The 11,517-nt window shown below is 39.9% G+C and overlaps 1 protein-coding gene across 1 annotated transcript; it reads left to right on the top strand.

Moving 5' to 3' along the window:
* Positions 1–2,348: 2,348 nt before the first annotated feature.
* On the top strand, positions 2,349–11,428 carry mmp21 (matrix metallopeptidase 21). The gene is made up of 7 exons (XM_052027741.1): positions 2,349–2,498; positions 4,018–4,714; positions 4,945–5,084; positions 6,397–6,538; positions 9,749–10,006; positions 10,085–10,257; positions 11,135–11,428. The coding sequence occupies exons 1-7, from the start codon at positions 2,349–2,351 to the stop codon at positions 11,426–11,428; spliced, it is 1,854 nt and encodes a 617-aa protein (XP_051883701.1).
* Positions 11,429–11,517: the final 89 nt, after the last annotated feature.

Below are 11,517 nucleotides of genomic sequence, written 5' to 3'. Positions count from 1 at the left end.
ATTTACAACTGTAAATCTTTATTCAGAGCTCCTTGTGATATCTAAAGGCTTAGCCTTAACCTGATCCCTTGTCTTATCATTGTAATGGCAATCAGAACAAAGTCATGTCCATTTTGAGAAATATTTGAGGTGAATTTTAACTCTCAAGAGCAGATGGATTGTGTTTTTAACATACTTCCAAGTTGAAGTGCAAGAAATCTATAAAAAGGACCAAACCCAACTGGCTTCTGATTTACTGGAGGTGGAACATGGTCATGTGACCAATCAGCTCATGGGATACAGGTTGATCACTTAAATATTAGTGATGTGGCCCAGATTCATTTGAATAGTAATTTTATATTTATTTTATTGTCAATAAGGTTTCTAAACCTCAATAAACCGACCAGGTGCACAGAGGCAAGGATGGCTGAATTCGTAATTTATAGCCCAAACCAAAGCCACAGTCAGGGCATAAGACAGCTCTCATAAGCAAGCCCTGGACCACATGAACCAAAGTATGATGCCAAGTACTGAGCAGCCTAAATGTATTTTATTCTGACCTTTCTCTCAAACTAAGTATTACAGATTGTGTACTGAATCACTGTTGTTGAAATGAAATGAAGGGAACATTATAGTATCTTTGATTTTTCATCCATACTGGGTTTACTATAAGGTTACTGGGTTGGGGTCCAGGGCCATCGTTCGCTGAAAGTGGCTACATGAATGGACAAGGTAGTAAAGGAGGTGTCTGGCATGCTTGCCTTCATTCGTAGGGGTGTTGAGTATAAGAGTAAGGAAGTCGTGTTGCAGCTGTATAAAACTTTAGTCAGACTGCATTTGGAGTATTGTGTGCAGTTCTGGTCGCCCCATTATAGGAAGGATGTGGAGATTGTGGACAAGGTGCGGGAAAGGTTTACCAGGATGCTGACAGGATTAGAGGGTATGAGCTATAAGGAAAGGTTGGATAAACTTGAGTTGTTCTCCATAGAGCACTGGAGGCTGAAGGGAGACTTGATGGAAGTTTTTAAAATTATGAGAGGCATAAATAGGGTAGACAGTCAGAATCTGTTACCCCGGTGTAGAAATGTCAAACACCAGAGGACATGCTTTTAAGGTTAGAGGGGGAGATGTTTAAGGGGGACATGAGGGGCAAGTTTTTTTACGCAGAGTGGTAGGTGCCTGGAATGGGTTACCAGGGGTTGTAGTGGAATCAGGCAGTTTGGTGCAGTTTAAGAGGCATTTAGATAGACACGTGAATATGCAAGGAATGAAAGGATATGGATGATACACAAGAGGAGGACATTTAGTATAAAGTGGCAACAAGTTCGGCACAACATCGTGGGCGGAATGGCCTCTTCAGTGCTGGGCTGTTCTATGTTCTACAGTGCTCACTGATTCAGCTTTTAGCAAAACAGAAGTGCTCCAATGAATCAAGATTACTGGCCTAGATTATTCTCTGCTCTTTAAAGTCAAATTATTAAACCAAAATTGACATTTTTGAGAATAAGTACCCATCCCGGACCCATCAAATTACCATCTACCATTATAAAAGAGGTTGCTGAGGTACATTGGTCGATCACTAATTTTCATTCTCGTCCGGAGAGTTAGATTTTGGAATTAAAACTATCCACGTCTCCTTAGAGCCACAACGATCCCTGGAACAACGCTGCAGTCAAACAGGTTGAAATACAAAAGAATCCACACTTTTCCTCTCAGCTGAGCAAATTAACCATCAAATTGGTGTCAACTCTGACAATTGACAGTTTGCTTTTGTCGGCATCCTGAAATCCCCGACAGCTTTGTTCAGCTCTGAGTGAGTGTTTACTGAAAAATTCACAAACCCCGTTCCTTCCGATGTGCGGTTGTCTTTTTTAATCGAAGGGACGATTTTTGTTTCGGGAAAAAAAAAGGCTATTTAAAATGTAACAGGTTGGAAAACGCGAAATGCAATTGATTTAAAGTGAAGTTCTCCAATTCTGCTCAACACCCCGACGATTCAGGACAACAACAGCTGTCAAATGTACATAAATTAAATATGTTGTTTACCAAACACACAAGTGTCGGGGAGGAATTGACCTCATCTTGGTGACAGATCTCAGCAAGTCACCCTTGCAAATGCAGAACAGAAGGACGCAACACCTTCATATAAAATAATATTCCCGTAAATATATCATTGGTCTGTTAACAAATCAGCACAGGACTCAAGAGGTTCACTGTCCTCCTCCGGTAGGATTAAAACAAAAGTTACTGAAAATTGAGAATTGCTTGAGGGTGGGTTGGGTCAAAGAATCCGTGGGCTTGAGGTACATAAATTCAATCTCCTCGCACGGCGGCCAGTGCACGAGTTGACATTTGCAAAGCCATCAGCAATGTGGGTGGCTTTCCAGCTGGGCTTGCTGTCGGTCTCCGCCGTTGTCCGGGCAAACTGCGAGAAACCTTTTCATAGCCGTGACCACTCGGACATCGCGCCTCCGTCGCAACGTTGGGCACCTCTCATCCATGACCAGCTGGCCGCCGAGGTAAGAAAGCACGCCTCTCAGTTTGTGTTGCTTTAGATTAACTCAATGCACGCGGAATCTACTTCAGTGATAGGAGCTTAACCTTTTGGTTCCTCTACCTGCCGAAGTGGAGGAGGTCACTGTTTTGGGTCGGTTGCTTTGATAAACGGCCTGTCAACGATTAAGCATAGTCTTGGGTAATTTATCTGGCGTTTGGACCAGTCGGAAATCCTGATGCATCCCTTACCGGTGTTTTTCTATTAGTTTCAAATCCCTTCATCTGTTGAAGAACACAGCTGGAAATCCTGAATAATCATCATTGAAAATAAATGAATCCCTGCCTTTCCAGTGTAGATTCATCATATACCTCAGAATCTTTTCCAATTATTACAGGCTTACAATCAAAATTTCCAACTACAAATAGCAAAGTGGAAGCAAACTCGCTGAAAAATACCATAACTCAAAAACGAATTAACTACATTTCTATGGCAGTACAACCAGTGTTACCTGCCCATTACTAATTGACAATAATATCAAAAGCAAAGTGATTTTTTTCCTAATCACACAGCAAACATTCTAAAGTTGAATGTGTTGCACTCAAGTACAGAGGAGCCATTGGTCAACAGCAGACGGCACTTTACATGAGGAAAGGCTTTGTTTATTTGGTTTGGCATCACACTATGCTCACTCTATGCTGAGTTCAGGCTTCCCAACCAGACAATTGATCACTCAATTAGTCCGTTCTTTTGGTGATATTGCCAGACCTGCTGAACCTTTTCAGTTTTGCAACTATTCTCTATGCTTGTGTCAGTGAGATCCCAAATGTAACCTGTCTTTAGAGGAAAAATATGCAAATTCCTGTTTAAAGGTTAAGACTCTCCATGTTAGACTAGAACAGGTTTGGATTCATATTTCATATTTTTCGCAATATAGGAATGAGGCCATTCAGCTTATTGAATCTATGCCAACTCTCAAAGTAACTTATTCTCTCTCACATATCCATCAACTCCCTTCTGATTCTCCCACTAGCCCTTTACAAAGGGACAATGTATAGTAGCCAATTGAGTTACCAACCAGCACATCTTTGGGATGTGGGAGGAAAGTGAAGCACATGAAGCAAGCCCACACAGTCATAGGGAGAACATGCAAACTTCTGCGCAGACAGTACTGAAGCTTGGGATCTAATTCAGGTCACTGGAGCTGCAAGGCAACAGCACTATCTTTTGTGTCACTGTGTATTTCACCTGTCATTATCCTCCGTAGTTAAGCAGCTCAGCATTGTGCATTGGCTAAATATGAAAGATAGTGAGGACTGACACTTGTGTGCTATGGATGATGTAGAAAAGATTGATTTTGAAGCTTAATAAAATTATAGAAATTAAAGTAGCTGAAGTTTTGGTTTTAAACCATCATCCTGGGTCAACATATTGGTCACATCATTCTTAAGTTTTTGTCTGTATATTTATTGATCAAATTAATATCCATGCTTATTGTTCAATGTCTGCTGCATTTCCTGTATCTTGTGAAATATCTTTTTAAGCAATACCTGTCCAAATATGGATGGACTCAACAAGTAAACTGGGAGAACATCAAGTACCAGGACTTGAAGAATCATGCAGATGAGCATCCAGCTCCCAAAGATTTACTGGACCTTATTGAAGAAGGATCATCTGCTTCTAGACAAAGGGAACAGTCTAGGGCTGATCCCACTAAAAGTATTGCCTATACGGAAGCCTTAAAACAGTTCCAGAAGGCCAATAGCATACCTGTGACAGGAGAATTAGACAAGGCTACTAAAGGAGCTATGAACAAACCACGATGTGGGGTCCCAGATAAAGTCCTGTCCAATGATATCTTGATAAACAATGAGACATCCACTGACAACCATACTGTTGACTTCAACAAAACTGCAGCTGATAACAGTGAAACTACTGACGTGGTTGTCGGTTCCAATGGTCGCAAGAAGCGTTTTTTACATTTGTTATTTTCTCCCACACAAAAAAAATTATCAGTTGGCCCTAACATGGATAATAAGGCAGTGAGAATGGCCTTTTCTAAATCAAAGCTAACATGGCGCCTGATGGGAGAAAGTTATAGCAATCAGCTGTCTGTTGAAGACCAGAAACGTGTGCTGAAATTGGCTTTCAGGATGTGGAGTGAAGTCATTCCTTTAGAGTTTGAAGAGAATACTGACTCTTCTGCTTCAATGGTCGACATCAAACTTGGCTTTGGAAAAGGTAACGCTGATGGCTTTTTAAATGCATGTATTATTCATAACTACATTTACTGAAGCATGAAATAGATTACGTATGTTAATAAATGAACATATTAATGAACAAAAGATGAAAGTATGATATTTGCCATAAAACTGTGAATTTTACATACGTTTATTGATGTACAAGTTAGTTTGTGTAATGGTCTAAGGAATGATCAGCTAACATGAAAATCCATTTTCGTTTTGCTGTAGGTCGCCATATGGGCTGCACACGGGCATTTGATGGCAATGGGCAGGAGTTTGCTCATGCATGGCAATTAGGTGATATTCATTTTGATGATGATGATCACTTTACCATTCCAAGCAATGGAAATGGAATTAGCTTGCTGAAAGTAAGTTTTCCCCTAGCATTCTTCCTTTCATTGGTTTTCTGCAATTGGCAATTAAATGCTTCCAAATTTATTTTTTGAAGAAAATTGTATTAGAACTGCTATATTATCTGTGAATTGAATCTATTTCTCTCTCATCCACAAACCAGTGATTTGTGCAGATACACTGTGCTTTCACAGAATCAATCAAAACAGGTGGTATTGTTACAAGTTGCAGTTATTTGACATTACCTACTCTAAAGTTGGGTGCTAAACAGGCAGCATAGAGAATTATGCTATAAACACACACACACAGTCAGGAGGAAAAGCAATATCCATACTCTGTGGTTCATAGAAATATACAGAAAATTACAGGTAACAGATTGAGAAGCTAGCTAAATGATATAGGTCATATTAATTCATGGAGGTTAATATGTGCAACATAACTACGTTTTGTGAGGCATACATTGCCACGCCAAATGAACCAAACAATAAGGTGCTTAATAAGGAATGATAAGTAAAAAGAGGTGGGGTGTAACAGAACTCGGTCATAATCTTTAACACTAAGTAGAATAGGTAAATTAGGTATTTCTAGGACATGAATTATTTGGTTTGAGTTAGGAATCAGAAGTGTTATGACATGGGTACGAGGATTTTTGTACAGAGCAATGGCAATCTAAACAATGGAAAGAAGATAAATGAGCAAATTAGTTTCAAATGTGCAAGAACAATACAGTAATATTGGCAGTCTTTAATTACTGCCTTATATTTTCACTGATGTGTTAAAGGTCGGGGGGGGGGGGGGGAAATCCAACAAAGAAGGACTTTAGAGAGAAAGATAGATGTTTTTACTCAAAGTTGTCAGCATCTGGAATCACCTACCTGAAAAGGTGGTAGAAATAGATTCTACAAATAATTTTAAAAGAGAGCTAGCCTAGAATGAGGAACTCACAGGGTTATCTACACAATGCAGGAGCATATAATGTAAGGAGCAGATTGCCAAGCTTAGTTTACATTTTGTTGTATTTACCATTTGAGGAGGTCAATAGATGGCAGCAGGATAAAGGATTCCTCCCTTACTCCAGGAAAGTAAAACTAATTGTAGTATCAAGAACTTTCCTGATTGTGTACTGGACTGGGTGCTGCATCTATTCACACATTCTGACTGGGCTTTATTGCACATTTATAAAACAACCCTGAAGGCAATGATTTCCATTATTTAATTTACAAACTTAACCAGGATTGAAATACCAAAGGAAACAGCTCCTATGTGTAAAAGACCAGTAGTTTTCGATGAATTCAATTCATGAGACATTTCAATCTGTCCAATATACAGGTGGCTGTTCATGAACTAGGTCATGTATTGGGTTTGCCTCATAGCTACAGGACTGGCTCAATAATGCAGCCCAGCTATATCCCACAAGATTCAACATTTGAACTGGACTGGCTTGACAGAAAAGCCATTCAGCAACTCTATGGTGAGAGCATGTAATTCAAATTTAAATTCTGACAAAAGATAGTGATGGAACATAATTGAAGCATTCAAGATATTTTCATTATTTTGTGAAAAAATATTGTGCAGCCAGTAAGCAAGAAATAAATGATCAATTACATAATAAATGAGGTAGTAAATGAGGAGCAAAATCCAAACTGCTGGAGGATCTCAACAGCTTGAGCAGCATCTGTAGGGGGAAAGGAATTATCAATGTTTCAGGTGGACAGCCTGCATGAGAGTGGAGAGGGAAGATAGCCAGTATTGTAGAGGCTATTACAGCGCCAGTGACCCGGGTTCAATTCCGGCCGCTTCTGTAAGGAGTTTGTACATTCTCCCTGTGTCTGCGTGGGTTTCCTCCCACATTCCAAAGATGTACGGGTTAGGAAGTTGTGGGCGTGCTATGTTGGTGCCGGAAGCATGGCAACACTTGTGGGCTGCCCCCAGAACACCCTACGCAAAAGGTGCATTTCACTGTGTGTTTCAATGTACATGTGACTAATAAAGAGAGGGAGAGGGGGAAAACAGGGGTCATTGGATGATAGGTGGACCGAGGGAGAGTGAAGGCAGATGGAGCCAGGTGGGGGAGGGAGTGGGGTGGAGTCGAGATGAGAGACAGGGGTAGGTGGGTAGTGGGTGGAACAGACAAGGGGAAAAAAAGGTAGATGGTACCAGGTGGGGGAGGGGAGGATGAAGGTGGAGACAGAGACTGGAGGGTGATAAGCAAAGGCTACAAGTGCTCGAATTTGATAAGTAAGGAAGGTGATAATGGGAACCATTAAGGACAGATTTAGGACAGATGGAGGAGGGGATACAGTGGGTGAAATGTGTGGGTAGGATGGAACCAGGAGGGGGATTGAGACAAAAATGGGAAGACTGGAGGTGGATCAGTAGGATAGAAAGGGGGACACAGGAGGCGAAGGTTACCTGAAATTGGAATTTGAGTTTGTTTTTTGAAAGGGCTGTAACCAAACACAAAATAGCTACGGCTTAGTCTCTCCACTGTCTAGTCAGGAAAAAGCAGAACTTTGTAAATGTATTTTAATGGGGGCAAAGATGTATGCTCAGTTTGGTATCAAATGAAATGTCTGAATAAGAGATCTGATTTAAGTTATAGTCTTCGGAGCATTAAAAAAGTGCCCATGGATGTTTCTTGGATTGGAACAAAGAAACAACATCCTTGTAAATCTCTGCATTTTGGCTGGGTGGAGTTTATCAATTACGAGGAGAGATTGGATATGTTGGGTTTTTTTTCCAATGGAGTGGAGGAGGCTGAGTTGGGACGATGGAGGTATATCTGATTAGGAGAAGGTGGATAGTGAGAAACTTTTACCAATAACAGAGGCATCTAAAACCAGTTGACATAGGTTTATGGTGAGTAGTGAGGATTAGAAGGCATCTGAGGAATTTTTTTCACCCAGGTGGTTGCAATCTGGAACAAATTGCCTGGGGAGGTGGTAGAGACAGGTACTCTTGCAACAGTCAGCAAGTACTTGAATCACAAAGACAGAGAAGGTGACAGAACAGATGCTGGTAAACAGGATAAGTATAGATGGCTGCTTGATGTTGAGTATGTTCATGGCAGCCAAAGATCGTGTTTCTGTGCTGTACGAGTCTAAAATGAATAACATCACAGTTTTCAGGATTAAATTTAATCTGCCTTTGCTTAGCTGATTGATATCATTCTGTAACCCAAAACTATCCTCTCATTAAATATTTTATATAGTTCCATGCTGCTTGACTCTGAGTATCCAACACAGTATCTTTTTGAGAAGGGAATGGCCACAGAAGACTCCTGCACTATCTGCTTGCGTCTACTGCTTTGCCCGATAGTCACTATTCTGGCACGGTGCAGCCACAATGTCCTCAACATTTTGGAAGAATATTGAGGCTCAGATATGCATAATAAATGGTAGGCCCCTAGAAAGTACAGAGGAATGGAGAGAGCTATTGTAAGTGTCCAAGGATCCCTAAAGACATCAGTGCAGGTAGTTAAGGCAGCAAGTTCTTCATTAGTTGGGATATAGAATGTAATAGCAGGGAGATTATGGCACAACAATATAAAACATTACTTGTGCTGCAGGAGGAGATTATGGATCAGGAGCACTGGAATTAATACATGGAGTGGAGGTGGAAATGGAAGTAAAGGTTAGGGGTTGGTGAAGGAATTGCAGAGGAACCAGGGTGACATGGGTGGGGGGGGGGGGGTGGGAGGGGGGCCTTGATGAGTTAGACAAGCTTCTCATTTACCTGCATGTTTGTCTGTGTGGTGCTGCAGAATTAACACCTGTTGTCCTGGCAGCAGCCCACAACAGACACCCTGAGGATAATATGGTTCAAATCCCCTGCAAAAATCAAACCATTTGTCTTGGGAATCCTGTCATCAAATGTTTCACTGACTTGGAAAACATACCATATGACAAAGGTAATTCATAACTAGAAACGTCAGGACAAATTTAACCAATGGCAGTGTAGAGTCATACAGCACAGAAAAAGGCCCTTCAGCCTAACTGGCCTATGCCAACCAAGATGCCCATCCAAGCTAGTCCCATTTGCCAGCATTTGGCCCATAACCTTCGAACCCTTTTCTATCTGTGCATCTGTCCAACTGTCTTTTAGAAGTTGTTATTGTACCTGCTTCAACTGCTTCCTCTGGAAGCTTATTCCACATACATACCACTCTCTGTGTAACAAAAAAATGCCCCTCAGGTTCTATTAAATTTTTCCCCTCTTACCTTAAACGTATGCCCTCTGGTTCATGATTCCACAACCTTGGTAGAAAGACCAAATACATTCACCCTATCTATGCACCTCATGATAACACCTCTATAAGATCACCTCTGTCTCCTGCACTCCAACCTGTCCAAACTCTCCCTATAACTCAGTCCCTCAAATCCTGGCAACATCCTTGTAAATCATTTCTGAACTCTTTCCAGTTTAATAACACCTTTCCTATAGCAGGGTGACCAAAACTGCACACAATACTCCAAGTCTGGCCTCATCAACACTTTGTGCAACACACCATGAAGGGTGCAGGAAAAAATCCTACAAAACACTATTATATACAATACTGCTGCAATACACATAGCTACTTGTCATCAAAATACAGTGTTTTAAGGCTTGCATCTAATGGCTATAGTTGAGCAAATTATATAAGAAAACATGGCAATAGATTTAAATCCTTTATTCTTCTTAGGTGTATGTGAAAGTCCTTTTGACACGGTATTTGACTGGATTCACAAGGAGAAAAATCAATATGGGGAGCTGATGATTCAATTTAACACTTACTTCTTCAGAAATGAATTGTATTGGCTTTATGAAAATCGTAATAATCGAACACGCTATGGAGATCCCATTGCAATCTCAGTTGGATGGCAAGGAATCCCAAGTAGTGGAATTGATGCTATTGTACACATATGGACGTGGACAAGAGATGCCATCTATTTCTTTAAAGGTGATTTAATAATCAATACATTTAAAAGCCATTAATTCATGCAAATTGCTTTCAATGTTAATTTATGCTCTTACTCAGGTATTCAGTATTGGAGATATGATAATGAAAATGATCAAACATACACAATGGACACAGAGGGAAACAGATATCCCATGTTAATTTCTGAAGGATTTCCAGGTGTGAGGGGCCCAATCGATGCAGCTTTTTATGACAGGAGAGACCAACATATATATTTCTTTAAAGGTTCAAATGTAAGTTTTTTTTTGTTCTTCTTGCACTGCATGTGACAGATGCAAAACACTTTCACCCAACCATGATTATCCTGAGGGCATTAAGTGTAATATGGAATGTTGTGCAAGAAGCATTATATATAGATTGGTTGCTTCCCCACCTGCTGCTGAGGAGACATTTTGAGACAATAGTTTGGGACAAAATTAATTGGTATTTATAAAAGTCACTCCACTCTAAGTTTGTATGGAATGTCAAAGCAAATTACATTTGACTGACTTAATCAAGTTCTTGCTCAAGTCACAGAAAAGATAAAGCAATTTATGTATATATAAACTTTTGGAAGATGTGCAATGGTACACAATTAGTGCTCGAAAAACTTTTCTGGTACTTTTCACTTTTGGGGTGAGTTTTTTTTTTGTTTCTATACTTGCTTTACTAAAGACAGATAACAACCAAAATTAACAGAAGTCAATGAGGTACATCAATCTTTGGTCATCTTAAGCTGGTCAGATACAACTGTACACTAATTCTGCAAGCTATATGGTGCAGCTCTTGTGTGGTTTTACCATGTTTTTATTTTTTTTTAAAAAGGGGAATACATTTGTTCGACATGGTTACGACAAGGACCTTAACTCTGCTTTTAAAAGCCAACACCAACTTTATTTCGGGAAATTATAGTGATAGCTATGGTAAAGGTAACCAGTATTTTGTGAAACACTTGTAAAAGGCCAAAGTGGGAGCTCCTGCAGTTGACATGAGTGGCAGGGGTTACAATCACGAGGTTCTATATGTTGCTCCTTTTTTCTACCCAATGATACAGGGATACTTTATTTCAAAGGAAATGACCACTTTCTATGTTTTCCTACATTTATTTAACTACATTCATTTTCTTTATAGGTGACTACATTCAATGTGAATACCAACCAGGTTAATGGATATCCGAAAAGAATCATAGACGTATTCCCACCAATAATGTTGAATGATCATCCCATTGAAAATCTAAATGCTGTATACTACTCTTATCACTACCAATCAATCTTTTTCTTCAAAGGCAATTTCTTTTGGAAAGTAGTTGATAATTGGGATAAAAAGCAGAACCCAATATTACCAATGAATGGATTATTGCCCAAAAGAAATATATCAGAACAGTGGTTTGATATTTGTAATGTTCATTATTCTATGCTGAACTAGCCATTGAACTTGGCACAAAGGTCTTCATAGCAAATTAGAAACTTAAATGCAAATAGGAATTAAAACATGACAAAGGCCATTTTGAATTG

The sequence above is a fragment of the Pristis pectinata genome, chromosome 12 (assembly GCF_009764475.1).
Source record: "Pristis pectinata isolate sPriPec2 chromosome 12, sPriPec2.1.pri, whole genome shotgun sequence".
Classification (NCBI taxonomy): domain Eukaryota; kingdom Metazoa; phylum Chordata; class Chondrichthyes; order Rhinopristiformes; family Pristidae; genus Pristis; species Pristis pectinata.
The sequence above is the reverse complement of the archived record's forward strand: the minus strand, read 5'-3'. Positions and strand labels throughout refer to the sequence as shown.